Source organism: Colletes latitarsis, chromosome 12 (assembly GCF_051014445.1).
Source record: "Colletes latitarsis isolate SP2378_abdomen chromosome 12, iyColLati1, whole genome shotgun sequence".
Classification (NCBI taxonomy): domain Eukaryota; kingdom Metazoa; phylum Arthropoda; class Insecta; order Hymenoptera; family Colletidae; genus Colletes; species Colletes latitarsis.
Window position 1 is genome coordinate 23,344,020 of NC_135145.1, and position 21,373 is coordinate 23,365,392.

General features: G+C 42.8%; 4 protein-coding genes across 10 annotated transcripts; 2 read left to right on the top strand and 2 right to left on the bottom strand.

Moving 5' to 3' along the window:
* Positions 1–74: 74 nt before the first annotated feature.
* On the bottom strand, positions 75–2,754 carry LOC143349137 (senecionine N-oxygenase). Its single transcript, XM_076780129.1, has 8 exons — positions 2,522–2,754; positions 1,846–2,109; positions 1,606–1,744; positions 1,266–1,527; positions 1,001–1,104; positions 858–945; positions 636–799; positions 75–518 (listed from the first exon to the last, which is right to left on the bottom strand). Exons 2-8 carry the CDS (start codon positions 2,037–2,039, stop codon positions 210–212), a joined length of 1,260 nt encoding a protein of 419 aa, XP_076636244.1. The 5' UTR covers positions 2,040–2,109; positions 2,522–2,754; the 3' UTR covers positions 75–209.
* Positions 2,755–6,369: 3,615 nt separating this feature from the next.
* On the top strand, positions 6,370–8,518 carry LOC143349143 (cdc42 homolog). 3 transcript variants are annotated; one of them, XM_076780144.1, is made up of 5 exons: positions 6,370–6,549; positions 7,105–7,307; positions 7,464–7,573; positions 7,659–7,856; positions 7,939–8,518. In XM_076780144.1, the coding sequence occupies exons 2-5, from the start codon at positions 7,130–7,132 to the stop codon at positions 8,026–8,028; spliced, it is 576 nt and encodes a 191-aa protein (XP_076636259.1). In that variant the 5' UTR covers positions 6,370–6,549; positions 7,105–7,129; the 3' UTR covers positions 8,029–8,518. The 3 variants fall into 3 exon arrangements, with proteins under 3 accessions (XP_076636259.1, XP_076636258.1, XP_076636260.1); XM_076780143.1 differs by lacking the exon at positions 6,370–6,549 and adding an exon at positions 6,556–6,745; XM_076780145.1 differs by lacking the exon at positions 6,370–6,549 and adding an exon at positions 6,776–7,035.
* A 1,034-nt stretch (positions 8,519–9,552) lies between these two features.
* LOC143349138 (uncharacterized) lies at positions 9,553–18,032 on the bottom strand. 3 transcript variants are annotated; one of them, XM_076780131.1, is made up of 4 exons: positions 17,903–18,032; positions 15,737–17,561; positions 14,145–14,252; positions 9,553–14,075 (listed from the first exon to the last, which is right to left on the bottom strand). In XM_076780131.1, the coding sequence occupies exons 2-4, from the start codon at positions 16,602–16,604 to the stop codon at positions 10,303–10,305; spliced, it is 4,749 nt and encodes a 1,582-aa protein (XP_076636246.1). In that variant the 5' UTR covers positions 16,605–17,561; positions 17,903–18,032; the 3' UTR covers positions 9,553–10,302. The 3 variants fall into 3 exon arrangements, with proteins under 3 accessions (XP_076636246.1, XP_076636247.1, XP_076636245.1); XM_076780132.1 differs by lacking the exon at positions 17,903–18,032 and having other exon boundaries at positions 15,737–16,737; positions 17,228–17,573; XM_076780130.1 differs by lacking the exon at positions 17,903–18,032 and having other exon boundaries at positions 15,737–16,737; positions 16,797–17,573.
* Positions 18,033–18,304: 272 nt separating this feature from the next.
* On the top strand, positions 18,305–21,373 carry Fkbp39 (FK506-binding protein 39kD). 3 transcript variants are annotated; one of them, XM_076780142.1, is made up of 5 exons: positions 18,996–19,012; positions 19,126–19,197; positions 19,377–19,466; positions 19,704–20,616; positions 20,728–21,368. In XM_076780142.1, exons 2-5 carry the CDS (start codon positions 19,188–19,190, stop codon positions 20,807–20,809), a joined length of 1,095 nt encoding a protein of 364 aa, XP_076636257.1. In that variant the 5' UTR covers positions 18,996–19,012; positions 19,126–19,187; the 3' UTR covers positions 20,810–21,368. The 3 variants fall into 3 exon arrangements, with proteins under 3 accessions (XP_076636254.1, XP_076636256.1, XP_076636257.1); XM_076780139.1 differs by lacking the exons at positions 18,996–19,012; positions 19,126–19,197 and adding an exon at positions 18,305–18,980 and having other exon boundaries at positions 20,728–21,373; XM_076780141.1 differs by having other exon boundaries at positions 18,305–19,197.

Sequence of the window (21,373 nt, forward strand, 5' to 3'; positions counted from 1 at the left end):
TGAGGCATTTAACCAACAACTGTGCCTTAGCGTCGCCTAGCGGTTGGATCGTGCACTAGCCCCCTGGCGCCATGTTTAATTCAATTTAAAAAGTATATATTCAAGTCCTACATTACAAGTTTCTTATCCTGTACATTCGAAGGAGCATTAAAAATATGTTTACAGGCGTAACATCTTTATAAAATTAATAGTCAGTTTTTATTAAATGTTTAAAGTTGAATAAAATTGTAATCGTCGATGATCTTGTATCTACTCTCTCTATAATGTAATAAATCGTCCAAAAAGTGCATGCTACTCTCATTGTGTAGCTTTGTAAGCACTGGAGGAAGTGGAGTTATTCCTGCAGTGTCTGCAAGATCATCGTAATAGACGTCCTGCTTGTAACCCATCTGATGGAAATGCCTTTTTCGAAGACCCTCTGCCAGGAGCTTTTCTAATTCTTCTTTCTCTTCTTTCAGCATGTCCCCCTTGGCAGGAAAGTCTTTCCTACCGTACCAGAATTTCAGGAGAAACCGGACCTACGATAAATAATTTCTATTAGATTTGTTACATGATAAATTTCTTTGTTTTGTACATTAAAAATAATTACATTATTTTCTCCGTAAATAAGTAATAATCGTTTATTATAATCGTACCTGTAAATCGAACATACTGAAAGCACAAACGTAAAATGGGATACCGACTAAAGCGAGGGTGGGATTTTCGATCGATACGAGATGCTTCCACAACGGTGTCACCATGTTCGAATCGACTCGTACCCCACACTTTGGGTCCAAGAAAGGAAAACTATACTCGTATCCTACAATTAAATCATTAATTTTTATATAGTTCACTGTATAGGATCGATTGCAACTTGCCTGTACAATAAAAGACTGCGTCTATAGATTCACTGGATCCGTCATCGAAGAGGACACCATTTTCGGTCAACTCCTTTATATCCGGTTTCTACAAATTTGGATATTACAGATTTGAAAAAATTTCATTTCTCGCGTGCAGTTACCTGGACGACGTTATCAGGGAAAATGGTGCCTATGGGTTCCCTCGTGTGATGGCTCAAAATTACACGCGTTGCTTTCCTGGATATGTCCAGTGCCAAATCCATACCTGTTTTTAACAAAAATTGTAACATATTAGTATGCAGAGATGATGTCACTTAAAAATCTTCTCCCTTTGACAATTCGAAAGGGGTCCAAGGAAAAGAGATTTGGAAGTAATTAACGAGCGTTTTAGGATAGTTTTTTAGCTAACAATGCAAATTTCTGTACCGGAAGGACCTGCACCGACGACCACGACGTTTTTATCGAGGAATATGTCAGGTGTCCTGTAATCGTGACTGTGCAACTGTTGACCTTGGAATGTCTCGTGGCCTTTCAGGTTTGGAACAGAGGGCTTGAAGTAATGACCATTGCATACCATAACTGCATCGAACGAATCATTCGCGACAGTATTATTCCGCAGATCTTTCACCTTGATCGTCCACTTCCGGTCTCCACCACTCGGCGCCACCGATTCGACATTATGGAGGAACTGCAAGATAAACTCTTAGCTACGTCCCACCTAGGAACGATAATTTCTATAATTCGTTTGAAGAAAATAACAAAATACCCGTATATGCTGACGAAGTTTAAAATGGTCGCAGTACGAGTTCAGAAACTCGAGTATTTGCGTGCGTGTTAAATAACTTTCAGGGGCGTCGGGAACTGGATAATCGGGATATCCCATTACTTCTTTCGGTAGATTAGTTCTGGAAAATAAGAATAATTCAACAGTTATGGAAGTCCTCGCTGTGAGGATTAAATGCAATAGAGATATTATTGTTAAACATTCGTTTACGGTTGACTGTACCTTAAATTCTTGTACATACTAGTGTGTATTGGTAAACCGTATCGGTCCAAACCAGTTTCTTCCACGTAAACCCATGTGCCTCCTACCTGGTCTGTTTTCTCATAACAAACCACTTCACAATCGTAAGTACCGGAAGTGCAGTGTCGCAGAGCCGCGAGGCCAGCGGATCCAGCACCGATCACAGCGATTTTCATGCTCAGGATGGACTTATTAACTCGTTTGGGCGATAATTTAATCGGTCGTTCGACTTTCAAATTTTCCACCCTGATTCAAGGAACGATACAGATAACTTGAAGAGCACTTGCTACTATCTAGAGTGCACGTATCACGTGTATTGAAAAATGTAGTTTAATTAAAAGTAAGCCAACGGTTCACTTAATTAGAATTAATAAAATCGAACAGTCTGGATCGTTTAATGCAAATACACGGTCGAGTTGCAAATGGGAAAGGCGCAATGATTTGAGAGTCGAGCGTGCACTTTCCTTACTATTGCTTAACTATCTCGCGAATACTCTACACATATGGTTTTATCGATAGATAAACTCGATATGAAATAGTAAAACGCGTCGTCATTGTTAACAAATTTAATTTTTCGCCCGTAATATGAAGAACCCACTAATTTTAACGAGCGAGTTGAACGCGAAAATTTTGGCAAAATTCAAATTGTATTACTCACGAACTGGAAAGGCGGGAGAGAGAAAGTGAAATCAGCAGCGAAGTCGATGTATTTCAGTCAGAGACGAAATACGAACTGATCTGCAGTGAAATAATCAGCGCGTGGAAAGTCCAAGTGTATCGTTCGAAAGAAGGCTGCTACTGATAACAAGGTCGTCGTGTTTTCCATCAGATTACTATATAGGGTGCAGGCGAAGTAGACGATTAAACTAACAAAGAGAACGAGGAAGATTGTACGAACCTGGAAATTCTTCCTTTCTAAAATATAAACGTTATACGTTTAGAAGTACTGTTATCATTTTTTTTTTTTCTGTTGAAAGTAAATAATAATCGTATTTACAATCGAATTGGTCGGTTTTATATGGGGGTCAATGTACGTCGCTGTTGAATATGCATACACTTCGTTGGAGATAAGAAATTTATTATTATATGATAAAAATTATTGTAACAAGAAACTTATTACCACAAAATGACCCCACAAATCGTTCATGCCCATTATGAGAGACTTTTGTGCAATAATTAATATTGCTAATATTAATACAATTGATTTTACTTTAAATTGTAAAATACTTTTTATTTAAAGGCTTTGAGAATTGTAGAAAACCTTGCTATTTCTACGTTACACACTGTCGGTAATACCAGCAACAATTTTACCATAAGAGGTCTATTACCAACAATGATTCTACTTGACCACCGCAACCGAAAATAATTTTTCCAGAACAATTTGAAATTTTTTAATATAACATTGTTCTTGCATGTTTCGAGATTAAACCCCTCGATGCTTGAATATTTTCCAAATTTACGATCCGAAATACACAACTTCTCTTCGTCTGCATTAATGTGTGTTTTGTTGGGTGTTGCAACGTATTGTTTTGCGATTTTAGTGATATAGTTTACGTATCTTTGTTAGAATCCTGTATAATTTACTGATAAGAAATGAATACGTGATGTACGACCTTGGTTCTCGACAGAAATTCAAAGAAACTTTCAGTCTCCGCGAATTTGTCCATATTTCCATACCTATTGTTTGCAATAATTATTAATTAACATCAGGCAATAGTTAAAATAATGTTCTATAGCATGTGCTGTACAAATAATCGTTTTTGATACTCTTTCGCGTGGAATATTCATTTTTGGTCGAAGAAACGAACATGTGATTTACATGCTGACCTTGCTTCTCGTTAGAAATACGAAGAATCCTTCAGCCTCCTCGAATTTAACCATATTTTCATACCTATTGTTCGTAACAATTATTAATTAACATCAGGCAATAGTTAAAATAACACTCGATAGCGTGGGTTGTATAAATAATTGTTTTTAATATTATTTTGCGTAGAATATTAATTTTTCGGTCAAAGGCACGATTAACCGTTAATTGATTGGTGAACTCGCCAAGGACGGTCATCCCCACCTCTTGAACTCTTCCGCCTGAGGCTAAGCTGCACGAACTCTCTCTCTCGCTCTTTTTGTTCTAGGCTGGCGGACATGACGGAACCTCGTAGGTCTACGCTCCACCTTTACTCGCCACTACTGACCACTGGCCGAGCCCTGGACAATTTAGGTGACCACTACTGACCACTGGGCAAACACTGCTCAACTCTAGTGACCAATACTGACCATCAGTAACCAGTAGTGACCAGTAATGAGCGAGTTCTGAATCTCCTCTGTCTAATTTCTTTTTCGACCTTCAAGCGTCTGTTGGGCTTGAATATGGGGTTACATCTTGCTTTTACTTCTCTGGTTCCATTCCATATTTTACTACTGGTTACTTGTTTGGTTTGTCCGACGTAAAATCTGTTTCACTGATATCTCAATCTCCAATTTCTTACTTCCTTTTCGACATTCAAATGTCTATGGGGCTTGAGTCTATCGTTTTGCCTCGCTTTCATTTGTCTGGTCTTGTTACATATTTTACGTATAGCTCCTTGTTTGTGAAAGGGGTTTGTTCCTCTATTTTATTCTTGCTTAAATGTTGCTTATTGTATATGTTCCGTTAACTAATCGCAAATGCAAACTTTGTTAGTTTCAGCTTACTTACAGGCCATCGTTGGACATCGTGGGACATCGTGGGACGACAACGCAAGGACATCGAGGGATTTTTATCTCTAAGGCTCTTAGAGTAAATTTAGTTTTAAGGTCGCGATACCAAGCAATTATTAACTTAGCTTCTCGTTCTCTCGATTCGATCCTCGGATCTGCTGTACGGTACAGCATCGCGTCGCGTCGCGTCTCCCATAATTTAGCTTCACCCCTTTTTAAACAAAATAATTGCTTGGTACATTTACTCCCATGTATGCGTCTGCGTATATACCAAGTAATTCTTTACCAACTAGCTTCTCTCGATCACCCGTTTCCTCGTTTTTCGTTCCGATCACCACTGCTTCCATGTAGAAAGCAAGTGATCGGCCGTTTAGCTTGTCCGAAGGGTCAGTTGCCGTCCTCTAGCGAGACGATCCAAGGGAAAGGGTATTTCGGCCGCAGAGGGGATCAGGGACTGTTCCTGTCTGCGGTAGCCCCGACACACGCTCCCTCTCTCTGTTAGACATCCCGAGTTGGGTCCAGTTGGCTCCCAACAGGATGCGTGGGAGAAATGGGGAACCTCTGTGTCGGGTGCGTCGATTCCCTTCCCCTTCGATTGGACTTGCCAAGAGGCAACGAGCTGACTCTTTTGACCAGTTACTCGGTTCGCGTGTCGCGTCTCTCGTTCCTTGCACTATTGCATGGTGCATCGCGTCGTATCGCGTCGCGTCGCGTATCCCACAATTTAGCTTCACTCCTTTTTCAATAAAATAATTACTTGGTATAACTAAACTAGAAGATCGAAGGAACATTGCTTCCTTCTATCTCTCTAGTTTAGTAATCTAGCTTGTAAGAATGTAAAAGGGAGATCGATGGAACTTTGATTCCATCTATCTCCCTTCGGGTCTCCACTCGCAGCAACCTCCACGTGGTGAGACCTGGTAATCGGTGTCACCCACGATAGAAAAGCTTTTCTATCGTGGGTGACAGCGAGCTAATGGCTGCGAATTTAGAATTGTTTCTTGATATAATAAACGAATTTAGATTTATAGTTAGGCAGATCTCCTTCGACCAACGATCGTTGGAGGGTGGTTGTCGGGTGTTAATCGTATCACTCTTGGCTGGGTAATGCAATTATTAATTAAAGACTAAATAATATTAGCAAATTGGCTGCGATCCGCTTTGCATAGATCATCATAAATATAAAGCTTCTTCGCTAGGTCAGTTTTGATTCATCAAAAATTCTAGAGTATTATCAGAGACGAGGTATACGAGTGGATCTTTCACCCATTGTTTTTTTTCGGCCCCTTTTATATGGGGTTTCGAAACCCCATTACCATTTTCATGCCGTTTGCAACATTACCAACAAATTTAGTTACCAACGACACTACAGCTACTCGTATATCTCGTCGGTAAAAAATACTCTATGGTTTTGCCATCTATGGGAAGAGATCGCAAACCAAATGCAATAGCCATGGGATTGACCGACAGTCGAAGAATTTTCAGGAAAAGAAAGAAGCGTCCATTTTAACAAATTAATTACTACACCTTTATACGAGCTAATCAACTGTAAATTTAAATTGTTTTATATAAAATTCAGGGCATATTTATCTATAACCATGAGCTAATTTTTTTTCTCTCCGCCTAGTGTCGCTGCAATGCTAAGACTGCAATGTCGCCACATGTGGCACCTTTGATTGGTGCCCTCTAGTTTAAAACATTAACAATATTAAATATTATACGTATCTTATAATTTTTCGATCATTGCTCTAATGAATTAACAATGAACAATGTAACAATGTTTGGACAATTGTTTGAATCATCGATGCATTGCTGACAACGATCGTATAGAGAATACATCAATGATTGGGCGCATGGTTATTGGCTTGAAACGAGTACTATAGTAGATGGCGGTCACATAGAGCATCTCTGAATTGCAAAGTCGTCGACTTTCTATACTAATTCGAAAAATTTGTGACAGTAAAGTGTGTTGTCGACGCCCAGTTACTCGTGAGTGTTTCGGTTAAATTTCATATATTACATTCCTTGATGCAGTACGCTTTCTACTACGTTGAACCGTGAAAAATGCAATTGGATATATCTGGCCATATATTTGGATGATATTGCTTAGGAAGAAAAACTGATATATTTGACGGAATATTTAAAATGGCGATCTGAAAACACAATTATTTCATAGGAAACTTATGTGTGTAATCGCTTGGCTCCCGTTGAAATTTGTCAGACGCGATTCTAGTTTCTTCTGCAGAAAGATTCTTTTTCGCGAAACTTTGCGAGAATGCATTTAATTAACGTTTAGCATTTACGTTTCTTTGCTCGGGGAATACACAACTGAACGTTACGGGACGTAATCGAACGTGACCGAATGTAATGGAACGTAACGAGACTTGACGGAAACTCGACGAGACTAAACAAGACCGAACACGATGGAACGAAATCAGACAAAAATTCACCTGTGTGGCTGACAAGTAATCCCGTGTAAGAAAGCTTTCCGCTTGTCGAACTAAGAACCGCGTTTAGTAATATACTACTCATTTCTCTGTACAGAAAAATTAAACGCTGAACAAGAAAAATGCAGACAATCAAGTGCGTCGTAGTGGGGGATGGTGCAGTAGGTAAAACTTGTTTGTTGATTTCATATACCACCAACAAATTTCCATCTGAATACGTTCCAACAGTATTCGACAATTATGCCGTAACTGTGATGATTGGGGGAGAACCATATACTTTAGGATTATTCGATACAGCTGGTAATTGCAAATTTCTTTCAATTTATTACAAATCTAATCTTTCTTTCTCCAAATGAGTTTACTGATAAGCATATCGTGAAAGATTATCTTCTGTATGTCTAAATAACCTTGGTTGTACTCGTATAGTTTGAATTACATCTAATTGTTTCTTCAAAGGTCAGGAGGATTACGATCGTTTGCGTCCTTTAAGCTATCCTCAGACTGACGTATTTCTTGTCTGTTTTTCTGTTGTATCGCCTTCGTCTTTCGAAAATGTTAAAGAGAAGGTATGTGTGTAAAATTTGACGCTAGATTAGTCGATAATTCTTACGGCAAAACATCCCAACGAATCAATTAGAAATCTTTTGCCAGTGGGTTCCAGAAATAACTCATCATTGTCAAAAGACACCGTTCCTATTGGTTGGTACTCAGATCGATTTGCGAGACGATGCCGCGACGATCGAGAAACTTGCAAAAAATAAACAAAAACCTATATCGGCGGAACAAGGGGAAAAGCTCGCCAAAGAGCTGAAGGCGGTAAAATACGTCGAATGCAGTGCTCTTACACAGGTATAATGAAATCTGTTATAAGTTTGCTTCACGCTGTTGACTGTTTATCGATCGTCCTAATACCTATTCTTTCGCATTTCAGAAAGGCTTAAAAAATGTGTTTGACGAAGCGATCCTAGCAGCTTTAGAGCCTCCAGAGCCAGTGAGAAGAAGGCGATGTATCATCTTGTAGAGCACAACCAACATCCTCTCTGAAACCTATTAGCGCTATTCAGCCGAAGACTGTGAGTTCCATCGTACGGTGCATGCAAGAACATTTTCGACGATCGGTAGTTCCGATATCCGAGTATCGGTACAATTCATCTTTCGTTTCTGACGCATTCGATACGTGCTCGACTTGAACGAAAAATTCACACAAAAAGATGAGAACAGACATTTTATATATAACGGGGATCCGTATAAATGTATAGTATACGCATTTCCTGTCATCGATCCGTTCATTGAATAAATATAAGCAATCGATTTCGCTTATATCGATTCATGGCAGCGAGCATTGATACTTTGACGATCGCGCGAAAGAAATGGCATAATCACCGAGATTCTACGAACATCCATACGATTTTCGTAACAAAACATTTGCAAAACATTCAACTATTGTGTAAGACGTTTTTATTGATAAATTGGTAGTGTGAATTTTTTAATAAATCAGTTTTAAAAAACGATTCGAACCTATGAATACATTTTTCACGATTTCTACTTCGATACGTATGTTTCTTTTCCGCTTCGTGACATTACGCAACGCGACGGTAATTTCGCATACTAACTTTTATCCTTTCCGCGTATAACAGCAAAGTTTCTCAAACATTATCGTTAAATGCATTCTCTAAAAATTTATTCATATCGCCAGAAAACATATTTCTACGGACATCCATAAAAGATTAACACGGTGGTGTGGTTAAAGCTTTATTTACATTCGCTTTTTTCACGGTGATATCGTTGAATGATTAAGTAAACTATAGTACATGTAAAACTTGTTCTTAAATTTGGCCGTTTATTACCATGAATGTTTGGTATCTAACTTTGGATTGAAATCGATTACATTCGAATATCGTTTATGATATCGAATGTTATCTTACCTTCTACTCTAACACGTTGATACTTCATTTCTATATTTAAGTCGCTACAGTACCGATTGCGATACACTGTTATTACACATGTACCTGGATAATGCACACGCCCAAATCGACCGTTGTCCAATCGTCTAATACTCTTTTTTGCGAAACGATGTATACTCTATGGTTTTGCTTCCTCGTAAAAAGAGGACAAAGCGATACCACGAAACGTGTATCTCGGTGTACATACGCTTTACGTACACTATCCGTACGTTTCAAATATAGAGAGGGCAAATTAATATCAACTACTTGACGCGAGAAGGTCCCTTCGATCGTTTCTCGCGTTTGAACACTTGTATTGTTTTCGTAATACAAAAAATACGGAATACTGTTTAACTGTGTCACCTATCTTTCCAATTATCTCTTCGTTTCATTATCGCCTTTTTCGTTGTACTGCCGTTTACAACGATAGGTTTTCGAACGTTAGTCTTTCTCTCATAAGCATAAAACGGAAATAAGCGGGGAGTGCTTAGAGGAAACGGAAGAGATGACGGCAGAATATTGCACAAACGTAAATGACGAAAGTTGAAGCAAATACGAATCCTATGCCGAATCCTGGAGCGTACGGTACTAATTGTATCGCTTTCTTACAGACACTTTAAGGTAATTTGTTTTGTATGAAACGTTGCGCTAATTGAAATAAAATAACTTTGGTTCACGATGCATCGCACCTCTTCTTTTTCGCCATGATATTCCTAATTACTGTATCAATTCCACCGCAAATATTGAATTAAATTTGAATCGTACATAATCATCGTCGGCTATACTTACACGCATACATAAACGTCTTGAACGTACTTTGGTTTATATTTGTGGTTAATTAGCGTACGTATTTTACCGTGACTAGAATCGATGACAACGTACGTTGCCAGTGTGACAGACGACAAAACAAAGTTGACTTATTTTTTTTTGTTGCTGCCGAGGAAAGTTAATTTAATCATGACGCAAGGGCTACCGTACTGCAGAAAACCGATCGTCGCATCGCTATCGCCAGTGTCGGGTAAGTAGGTGTTATTCAACGTAAACCTGGTAGCTTGGAGACTTTCCCCGGTCCGTTTCCGTCAGCGTGGTACGTAAAGGAACGCCATTTGACCACGCATTACGTATGCGTCGCGGCCCATCAAACACAATACGGCACGTAGAGGGGGAAAAAGTCGCGTAAAGGTCTCTAACCGTAGGCGGAGACGTAGATAGTAAGTTTACCGTAGATTGTGTTTACTCGAGTGGAATGAACGACCATGCATCGATATACAAACATATGCCGCGGGCGTAGACATTCGTTCGCGTATCCGGGAAACCCTTTGGTATATGAAACTTTACCGCGACTAGGATGTTTAAACGTTCATCGCATAATAAACCGAATTCGGTGCATGAGTTGGTAAAGACACGCCGGTGGGATTGCGCGCGACGTAAGAGTTAGACGTAAGCAAAACTCCCGGTTGCGGAAGATCGTGAGAAGACGCGCTTGCAGCTCCTTCCGGAACGCCGCGCTCTATCACTGCGTAGGGGCCGAGAACTTGTTGTTGTTGTAGTTTCGAGGGGGAGCAAGGAATTTGCAACGAAGACGACGAGGAACAGGAGGAAGATGACGAGGAGGAGAACGAGCAGGTCGAGGAAGACGAGGAGGACGAGGAGGAGGAGGAGGACAACGAGGTGGCGGAAGTGCAAGGCGTGGGAACGGATTGGATAGCTCCACGCGTAGGTTCGGGGACATGATTTGGAAGCACAAGGGTAGACGTCTGCTGGGGCGTGACCGTGACGGTGGGCAACGAGGTGAACGACGAGGACAAGGGGGACGTGTACGAAGTCGAAGTTGGCAACGAAGGTGAGTAGGTGGTGGCGCAAGAAGCGATCGAGGTGGAGGAGGAGGAGGACAAAAACGTTTGGGCCGATTGGAGCTCGGAGGATGGCGTAACCACTGTGCGTCCTAGATGCACTTGATAGAATCGATAAGAGCTCTCGGTGGTCGCAACCCCGGTGCCGGCGTACGTGCCACATCTCGAGGGTGCGATCACGGTGTAGGAGGAGGAGGAGGAGGGTGCCGCGGCGGCGATCGTCGATGGCAATCGATAGAAGGTAGGCTGATGATGGTGTCGATGATGCTGATGCTGGTGATGGTGGACTTGCAACGAATGGTTCGCGGTTTGGGGGACTGGCGAGAAGGCTACGCCGGAAATTCGGAAATCATCCGGCTGCTGGTGATGGTGGAGATGAAGATGCAAGGTTTGTTGCGCGGGTTGCAACGCGATAGGGTTGGGGGACGAGATCGCGGCGAGTCGCGAATCGAAAGGCGGGGAAGTTCCGGTCCCGGGGGGCACCGAGTGACCGATCGAACCCGAAGGAAGCGGAGAAGCAAGATTGGTTTGCGTGATATTCGATATCGGCGACAGCGAACGATTCCCTAACTGGTAATACTTGAACTGCTGTTGCGACGTGGGCAGTGGCTGGGGTTGCGTTTGCGGTCGATGATCGTTCTTGTTCGAGCACGGGTATGGATACCGTTCGATGTGGCTCGCGTAACTTGGAGATGGATGGGCCGGTAGAATGCGTTGGATGTTCTGGTAAGTTGGATCGGAGAGCCCGTTGTACGGGACGAAATACATGGTGCGATAGCACTTGCCGTTGCTGCTGGGCAACGTAGTGTTCGCGGCGGGCATTACGTTGCACCGATAATTCGAGAGCGTCGTTACGACGGGATCACGACGCCGGGTGTTCGTCGCGTAATCTCTGCCGGTGCTGGCGGCGTCGATGTCCTCGGCTCCGGCTGCGACGCCGCGCTGGGCTCGGGTATTTCCACCGTTTAATTGCTCTTGAAAGTATTGTTGGCCGTTTCTCTGCTCTTGATAAAAACGGAAGGTTGCATCGTGGTTCGTTGGTAGCTGCGTGTGCTGTCGCGCGTACGCGTCCTCAGTGCAGGGACCACCGTGCTCCAACGAACTCTGGGCAGTAACGTTGGTGTTCTCGACGATCGTTTGATAAATATCGTCGATCTGTTTCTGCATCGTGTTTATTCTGTTGATGGTGTTGGCGTCGCGGTCGTCGGTGACCAAGGTACCGATGATCGAATGCGGGACAGAGTCATCGATCGTTTCGTCGTACAATGCAATTCGACCGTCGATCTTCACGCAATTATTTTCCTGATAACTCGGCAACGGCGATTGAAAGTTCGAACCAGGGACAGTCGCGTCGTTAGTTTCTAGAACCATTCGATGGAAGGTTTCGTCGGAAGTGCTGTTCGAGAGTCGTTGTTTGATACCAGTTACCGATGGTCTGCGATTGAACCCATAATCGTTCAATTCATCGTCGTCGTCCTCGTCGTTGTCGTCGTTGCCGCCGTTTCTATCGTCTTTGTTGACTCTATTGTTATCGTATCGATGACCAGCGTTGCATTGTACTTGGCCACGATTCTTGTTCTCGTTATTGACACGGTTACTGTTGACGTCGTCGCGATGCGCGACGCCAAACTGCTGTCGACCGTCGTCACCGTCGCTCTTTCCATCGATGATTCTATCGAGCCTGTTTTCAGCAACGTAGCTATTGGCATTGTTTAATTTAGGCATGTAATGATCTTCCGTCTCGTTGTAACGGCGCTTTATTCTTTCGGTTCTAAACTTGTCCTGTTCGACGAACGCGAGCAACTCGTCGGACATGTTATCGCCTATGTCGGGTCTGCTGGTGAGCATCGGGGTACCTTTGGTAACATCCGGAGGACCTACGTAACTTTGATCATCTTCGCGCAAAGCCGCCTCGATGTCTTCCAAACTGTACGGCGAAATGGTGTTATAATTAGCCGGTGAATCGCGATTTTCGTTAGCCATCATCCTAGAATCGTGTCTATAATAGTCTTCTTGAGTATCGGTGCTGTTTACCGTTACGCACGACAATGGCGCCAGACTTGCCAAGAACTGTCTACGCGCGTCCGAATTATTGGTCTTCATGACAGAGTTCCGCGACTGTTGACACTCTTTGCCGACGTTGTTGCTCTTGCCATTATTTCCAAGACCAAGATCCGGCATGTTTGAATTCTTCTTGTGCACGAACAGATCCGTTAGCTTTCTGTAAGTCGAATGATTGTGCGAATGATCCGTAGCGGCGTTCGAACCACTGGCCAGAGAATGTTGCTTGTGATAATTCGAAGCTGCGACGGTCGTCGAAGCGTTCGATGCAAGTAACGTCGCTGCCGTGGACGGTACCGCCGCCATCGTTGTGCCAGACGATAGACCGAATCCTGTAGCAGTTTGCGACGCTGGAATCTCGTTAATATCGGTAGTCTGATTCTGAAGAAGCGATTTCGTCGACGTCAACGCGGCTTCTTGCTCCAAGGGCGAGGCGCGTGCCGCTAATTCGGCGTCGACGTCAAGAACCGTATTCGAATCGTTGACGTCCGTCGAATTGGAACACGCGTCGCCCTCCTCCTGATCCACGCAGGTCAGCTGGCGTATCCGTTCCTCCAGGGACAAGTTTTTCAACGGTGGATTCTTTTTCCGCGAGCTCGACCGGTATTTATTGAAGAGACTTCTGCGCAGCGTGTTTCTCTCGATCGTTCTTCTGATCAGATTCGAGTCCTCGTCGAAGGAATCGGCGCTTTGGCTCTCGGTAAGCTTCGATCTCTTCGCGTTGTCGAACAATCGCAAGCTATCTTGCGATCTGTCTTGCGGATCGTCGATGGAACTCGTCGAAGAGATCAGCTTGCTAGGGGGCGGCGAAACGAATTTCGGATTTGGAAACAATTGCCTGACCGCGGAATTCGGTTTCAAGCTGTTGGTCGCTAAAGAAGAGCTACCGAGTTTGAATACGAGAGAGAGTTCCTTCGCGTCCGACGGCGTTTCATTTTGAGAGAGTCGATCGTCTTGATCTTGTTCCATACCGTTCGTTGGTTTCCCGGACGAAGTTCGCTGCGTGCCACGGTCGTCGACAGGGCAAAGACTGTCGTGAGAAGCAGCCATCCTCTCGGTGACATTCTTCCTGTCGCTTCTCCTTTCGTTCGATGGATCGATATCTTCCCGCCGAACGACGCGTTCTTCTTCTTGACTGATTTCGCGAACAATACGCCGCTCCGTGACCGTTGTCATGGTTATCGTCTCCACGAGATATCGATGACGCGCCTCTACAAATAAAGAGCATAGATTCGTACACGATACTTCGTATTTTTCTTAGTTGTAGAATGTAAATATACCGGTAGACGTCGTTCGTTGCAACTGCTCGGTCAATTTTTTCGAGTTTTCATCGTCGTTCTCCGCTACCTTCTCCTGCTCGTACGGCGATTCTCCTTCGATATTTGAATCTGCGAAATCATAGTCGTGTTAGTCGCTCGTGCAGAGAAACGGGACCTCGGATATACTAAAAGGAAAACGTTTACGGACTTTCTATTCGTCTATCGAGGTCCCCAGGTGCAACGGTGATTTTTCAATCGACTCTAGCATAGCGATATATAATGGTACACGGTTTTAACGATTAATAGTTTATTAGATAATTAACGCGATGCGTGTCATCTTGTAGTACCGTGATATTATCAGAGCGTACCACGAGATCTCAAAGTCTCTGCGGACGTTTATTTTTCAACGACCTGTACAGGCCTGACGCGCGTGAAAGGTATATTAAACGAGACGCAACAAGCGTATTCCACGAGATGGTGATCACTTTTTGCCAGGAATGCACGCATTCGTCCTTGCTGCGTACCGTGAAAACACCGGAGTCACGCTACGTTGTACACGCTTCCGATGAGCGTAGGCGCGCGGAGTTATCGTTTTAACGTTCACGAACGTCGATGGGCATGCCGATCAATGTTTACACGTTACGTAGACATCGTGCACGTTCCGTGCATGCTTCTCTATTACGAAATAAGAATAATAACTACGTGGCTACGATCGGATCGTCGAACGCGAGAACAGTCGCGTCGGTCGTCCAACTTTGCAAACACGTGTCGTGGGAAAAACTATGCCGACTCGTTCGAAAGCATCCATTATTAACCGCCGTGCGTTCCATACAAACCGAGTCTATGGGAACACTCGCGATAGCTCTCTCGAGTTGGCACGGCTCGTCGCGTTGGAAAATATTTTCTCGTTTGCAAGATAAAGGTTCCATGCACCAGTAATCGACGCTACGCGGAGAGAATCGAGAAACTAATCCAACTGGCGGTATTCCGGGAAGAAAGAAGAATGGTTTGACCCATTCGGAGTGAGAGAAATCCATGCAACAGGCAACGATAAGACGGCTACAAGCTTCGACTGCAGGCTTCCGAGATAATACTTTTAATGTCAGCGTCCTGATCTTCGACAAAGACGACCGACACCTTTGTAATTAAACCGCAGTCTGGGTTCAGTCTGAAATACGTTTATTATCGTTTATTTTATTCCTTCCCCGAATCACCGGGTCGTCCTCTATGAATTGAAAAGTAACGACTCGTCGACGATTAAACTTTCCACGAGGCTAATTGACCTAATTACATTTTTAATTATACCTACCCACCTTGGTGGTTTTTTAGTTGGAAAGTGGTCGGGTTTATCGGTAGCTTTTCTTCCAACGGTGCGAAAAACTAACAAGGATACGTAAGTCCGTGTGCGAATGCTCTTAAACGATCGACTGCTAGTACACTTGCCTTATTTGTCGAATCGATCGACGAGAGGTACAGAGAGCCGGAGTGCTTTCGAGGAATTAAGCTTGGGAAATCGTCTGACGCTCTACACAGACGCGACTCACCTGCTGTTCGTTGTGATCTAATAATTAATAAGTTTTGGTAACGATCCAAGGAGGATTGGGGGGGCTCACCGTTTGAGTAAACATCCTTGTAGCCCTCGGGTGGGCTGAGAGTCTCGTGCTGGTGTTCCGGCCGCGGGACCGGCGACGATGTTCCGTCCAGTGTTCCTGGTAGTCTCGGGGGAGGCGGTGGCGGCGGTGGAGGCGGCGGTGGAGGTGGTGGCGGCGGTGGAGGCGAGGAATGCAACAGCGGCGGCGATGTTGTCGTCGACGGTGGCAACAGGACAGACACGCTCGTTTCGCGGGCATCTGGTTCGATCGTTCGCTTTCGATTTCCATTATCCGGTGCCCCATCGATCCTCTCCCTTCCTGGTCTCTTCCTGGTCCTCGTATCCACCTTCGTCTGAGTCTCCAGCAACCGATCGTTGCTATCTAGCTTCGGTTCCTCTTCCTCCTTGTCCTCGTCCAGGTCCAGCTCCTCCTCGTCCTCGTCCTCGTCCTCGTCGGCGTCCACCTCCACCTCGTACTCTTCCTCCTCGTCCTCCACGTGCAATTCGACGCAGTCGAACCGCTCGCTGCCGCAACCCTGCTCCCTGACCGCGTTGCCGTGTATTATCTCCTCGTCCCTGTCCACGTCGTGGTATCGACCGTTATCCGAAACGCCGAAACGCAGGTTCAGTTCGGCCCGGCATTCCTTGCAATTCCCCAGCCGTATCAGCTCGTGTTCCTGGCAGCAACAGTCGCAGTCCTCCTCGTAGTCCGCGCAACATTCCTCCTTTATCAATATTATGTAATCCGCGGCGAAAAATTCGTTCAGCTTCTCGTTGATCACGACTCGGTTCTTCTGCGACCTGGCCTTCGATTGACCGGGCTTTTTCAACAGGGACTTGAGAATCTTCGCAGGCTGCTCCGGCGGAAGTTTGCTTCCGTGCTCCTTCATTATCGGGGCTTCTTTGCTCTCTCTTTCTCTCTCGATCCCTCTCTGTCTGTCCTCCGCGCGTCTCTGGTTTCTCCGTGGCGTTACCGTTGGTCGGACGTTCCGCTCGTGCCGAGCGATTTCATTTTCAACGCAACTAAAAAAAATAAACACATAGAAGGCACCGCGATGAGACGCACTTGATCGATTACTTACGATCGATTAGGCGATCGTGTTAAGTGATCGTGTCGTGGAACTGGCACGCCATGTTATCCCGACGAACGTTCGATCGGCATTTACTCGTAAACGACCATAACAGAGCGCGGCACCCACGCACGGGATAATCGCGATTCAAACGCTGGCTAGCACGTTGAACGGATCGAGTTATCGCGTCGTGAGAACCACCGTCGATCCAAGTGTTCGTACGTTCGTGGCAAAACGAGTCGAATCGTTCCGTTCGACGTCGTGGACGACGGAAAGAGACGCACGTTCGGGAAACACATCTTCTTCGAATCGATACGTATCGTTTTAGCGGCGTTATAGTTGCCCGCCGAGAACGTCAATAATCGGGCGAACCTGACGCGCGTCTGTCGAAATACGCGATTCGTTCAACGACGAACCGAATTGACATTTACCGGGAACCTTACGTGCTATTGCAATATCCGTGAGAAACGTGAATGGGAAATATTATCACCGTTATCACTGTCACCAACACCGGTACCGACACTCTGCACCTTCGCTGCCGCCGCCGCCGCCGCCGCCACCGCCGTTCTCGTCGCTATCGTTAACGTTGCGTTGTTGCTTTCATCACGGCCATTGTTTCCTTTTTCTAAAGAGACACCAGCGGTTCGTTCCCGGTGCGCAAGCGAATGCTCGTTTCTAGTAACACTCTACCGTTTATCGATCTCGGACGGCGAACGTGGGCGCACTTCTAAATGACACGACGCGCCGTCATGGTTCTCGATGCGTTTCGTACTTTCACTGTAAATCACACACACATATATATCTATATACATGGGGGACTAATGTGCAAAAACTATACGCTCGTCGATGTTATTTAAACGTTATCGCGGTTCACGAACGAACGCAACCTTTTCGTCCGGTGACCGAATCCAAAAGCGGAAACGATATTCGACCGTGACGGGGTGGCGGTGTTAATACGTAAAATTTGACGTATATACGGCGCGACTCGGTGGCCAGCAGACCGGTAACGAACGTGCTATTCGCGGCGCGTTAACTGCGACTGCCGTTCCGATGCAATGCTCGGAGCCCGTTTATGCACCGACGGCTTTCAATTCGAAACGAACATCGAACGAACTAACCATCGTCGGTCCGTTTCAGCCTCGAGAGGACTCCACCGGACGACCGTGTTTCGAAATGGAAACCACCGTTCTCCGTTTACCGTCGTTTGCCTTTCCTCCGCGCCATCGCACATCTATCGAATAAGATGCATCCAACATCTTACGAGAAATTGAATCCGCGCGACAGAAATAACGACACCAGAAAAATACTCTTTTTGAAAATAGGACTTGACGCTCCATCTAGCATGGGAGGCGCGAACTATTTCTCGACAAACTTGGGCGTTCTGCCGTAGATGGCGGTATAATCGGTCGTAAAATGCCGCGTACTTTTAAATTAGGAAAATAATTAAAGTAACTTTATCAAATAGGCTGACAAAGAGAAATAGGAATTACGAATTCGTATTACAATGTCAGGTAGCAGAAACTGGTGCTGTTTTCTAACGTCTGCGACTGGAGACTCGAAGAAAGATAGATGAAATCCAAGTTTCATCGTTCTCCTTTTCACGTTCTTATAACCTAGATTAATAAACTTAAAAGATAGAAAGAATCACAATTCCTTCGATCTTCTCGTTTATTTTCAAAATTAAATTATATCAAAACCGGATATCACCTGTTTCGAGAACGTGAAGGAAAGGTCGACGATCGTCTTTTTTCTTGACTCCCCACAGTTGCGATTCAATGAGCTTGCGTTCACGTAGCTGTGTATAAGAGCGTGTATGCAATGGGGCAGTTTTCCATGAAAACGGTTCGATTCCTCAAATCTTGTACGAAATTACCCAAAATTATAAGATTATTATTCTATAGAGTAGAATTATGGCAAGCTAAAGTTACTTACTCCACCATAAACAACACTAAACCAAGAATTCTTTAAATCTCGCATCACCGTTGACAAATGCTGCTGTCTCGTTATTATAATCGGTTACTGTACGTAGCCCTCTAGAGGGAAGACACAGAGATAGTCATCGTTGACACAGTATATGGGGTTGCATCTGCAAAAAAATAATTCATGTTAGAAATCGAGTTTAGGCGGCGATGCATACTGTATGGCAGACTTGGGTAGGCTCTAGTTGTTCGGCAAGTTGGCGCGAGACCATAAGGAGTACCTGATTTATATAGCTTATTGTACCTCGTGTACATATATAAGTATAGACACTCTATATATATATATATATATATTTACACACGGACATATTTACTTATATATATATATATATATACATATATATCGGTTTTACATCTTTTAGGATTTTAATTGTTAATAGTCTTATTTTATTTAAACGAAAGTTAAGTAATTACATTAGCCACGATGTTTTGGGGTAAGTAAAAACCAGTATAAATTAAATTATATATTATCGGTTATCTAAAATTTGCCGGCAAAGAAATGTTTAGAATGGCGTCGCCATGTGGTCGTAAGAAACGATCGTACATTTCAAAAACATAAAATTATGATGGAGTCGTTATCGTACAAGCATATTAATTTTGTAATTCTTTTTAGGTTTGATAATAGAACCAAATAAACGGTACACACAGATCGTTGAAAAATCATTCCACGTGTCAATGGCTAGTTTAGATCTCACTACAGCCGGTAAAAATCAGTTTTACGTTATTTTAAAAACTATTTGATATATGTATTTTCAGATTATTATTTCGATTTCAATTTGAAAAGTAGTAATTGTTCGAACATGCTGGATTCATTGTCATGACTTACACAAAGTCTTGTTTAAGTTTTAAATAAAATCATATTATAGAATCATTTTATTTACAACTTATACTTTTTATTGTTTTTTCCTTAATTTCTTAAATAATACATTACTTGTTACAGATGACAATTTGGTACAAGTAATGTTGTGCTACGATAATAGAAATTACCTGCTGTGTAGCTTAATAAAAAATGCAACATGGCAGGTACCGCTTGATTTGAATTTTCAAGAGGGAACTAAAATAGCATTTACGTGTAATGGTCATGGTCACGTGCATTTAACTGGATATCTGATACCCGATGAAGATTTGGATTTAGATGAATTAGAAGAGGAAGAAGATGATGAAGAAGCACCGCAACTTGTCGATAAACAATCAAAGAGAAAAGCTAAGGATTCTTTGAGTCACAAAAAGAATGCAAAACGCCCTAGACAAGAACCTGAAGCAGAGTCCTCAGACGAAGAAGATATAGAACTAGATGGTCTTAATGAAGAAAGCGAAACGGATGATTTAGAAGAAGGGGATGAACTAAATCAAGTTGAAGAAGAGGATAGCGAAGAAGATGAAGACGAAGAAGAAGATGAGGAAGATGAAGAGGAAAAGGTTGTAAAGCTTCAGCAAAAAGATAAAAAGAATAAACGCCAGCAGCAGCAGCAGCAGCAGCAGCAGAAAAAATTATTAAATGGAAAAGAAGCAAAACATGAACAGCAACAGAAACAACAAAAAAAAAGCAAAGAAGAGCAACGGCAATCAAACGATAAGAATGTTCAAAATGATCAGAAGAAAAGAATAGTAGAAGGAGGAGTCCAAGTAGAGGAATTAAAAGTAGGTAATGGTACACCTGCGAAAGCTGGAAAGTTTGTGTCTGTATATTATGTAGGTCGTTTGAAGAATGGAAAAAAATTTGACTCGACGATGCAAGGAGAAGGTTTCAAATTTAGACTTGGAAAAGGTGAAGTGATTAAAGGATGGGATGTTGGCATCGCGGGAATGAGAGTTGGTGGAAAACGGCGCGTTACAATACCTCCGGCTATGGCGTATGTATCATTATCTCATTCACTATATAAAATCCCAAGTGTATTAATACACTTTAGATTCTGTTTATATATTATAAATATATGACTTCTTATAAATAACATATGTTGCAGGTATGGAGCAAAGGGTTCGCCGCCCGTTATTCCCGGCAACAGTACACTTGTATTTGAAGTTGAACTTAGAAATGTTCATTAAAAGTTAAGAATATTTTACAGACTCGAGTATTTGTTAAGTGATATGTAATGTATTTTGAAATAATGAACAAGGTACCCTTTTTCTATTGTCCTCTAAAGCTTCAAGTTTATCGAAGATATGACATTTATAATATATTTTATACTATGTAATATCATTTAGAAAGTATTCTTATAGTTAAATATCGTGTACGAGTGTAAGTAAAATAGTTATTGTACTATGGCTTTTAATCATGAGTATACATACAAGGATATACAAAATTCCTCAAAAATGTGAGATCATTTGTTAAGCGTTAAATTAGTAAATAGCATTTGCAAATAGTTACACGTATTAAAATAATTTAAGATTCTAATAGTCTTGAGCAAAAGTTTTTTTCTGCACATAGTATAACAAATTGGAAATAAGAACAAGTTTGATAAAGTTTTGCAAAAATTCATGTATATCGTACAATATATAATCTGTTGTCTTTAAATATGTTAAAGTAGAATTGAAATTTTTAAATAAAAAAAGCATTTTATGTATGTACATATGTATGTCTCTGTACCAAATACCTTTTTTATTTATGAA

Bases quoted from the DNA above. Each gene is read 5' to 3' on its own strand.
- LOC143349137 (XM_076780129.1), bottom strand. From the start codon at position 2,039: ATGAAAATCGCTGTGATCGGTGCTGGATCCGCTGGCCTCGCGGCTCTG. The intron at 1,745-1,845 runs GTACAGTCAACC...CTTATTTTCCAG, and splicing joins AGTATGTACAAGAATTTAAG to AACTAATCTACCGAAAGAAG. The intron at 519-635 runs GTACGATTATAA...TATTTATCGTAG, and splicing joins TCAGTATGTTCGATTTACAG to GTCCGGTTTCTCCTGAAATT.
- Fkbp39 (XM_076780139.1), top strand. From the start codon at position 18,914: ATGCATACTGTATGGCAGACTTGGGTAGGCTCTAGTTGTTCGGCAAGT. The intron at 19,467-19,703 runs GTAAAAATCAGT...TACTTGTTACAG, and splicing joins TTTAGATCTCACTACAGCCG to ATGACAATTTGGTACAAGTA. The intron at 20,617-20,727 runs GTATGTATCATT...CATATGTTGCAG, and splicing joins ACAATACCTCCGGCTATGGC to GTATGGAGCAAAGGGTTCGC.
- LOC143349143 (XM_076780144.1), top strand. From the start codon at position 7,130: ATGCAGACAATCAAGTGCGTCGTAGTGGGGGATGGTGCAGTAGGTAAA. The intron at 7,308-7,463 runs GTAATTGCAAAT...GTTTCTTCAAAG, and splicing joins AGGATTATTCGATACAGCTG to GTCAGGAGGATTACGATCGT. The intron at 7,857-7,938 runs GTATAATGAAAT...TTCGCATTTCAG, and splicing joins AATGCAGTGCTCTTACACAG to AAAGGCTTAAAAAATGTGTT.
- LOC143349138 (XM_076780131.1), bottom strand. From the start codon at position 16,604: ATGAAGGAGCACGGAAGCAAACTTCCGCCGGAGCAGCCTGCGAAGATT. The intron at 14,253-15,736 runs GTGAGCCCCCCC...ATGATTTCGCAG, and splicing joins CAAGGATGTTTACTCAAACG to ATTCAAATATCGAAGGAGAA. The intron at 14,076-14,144 runs GTATATTTACAT...CTTTATTTGTAG, and splicing joins GCAACGAACGACGTCTACCG to AGGCGCGTCATCGATATCTC.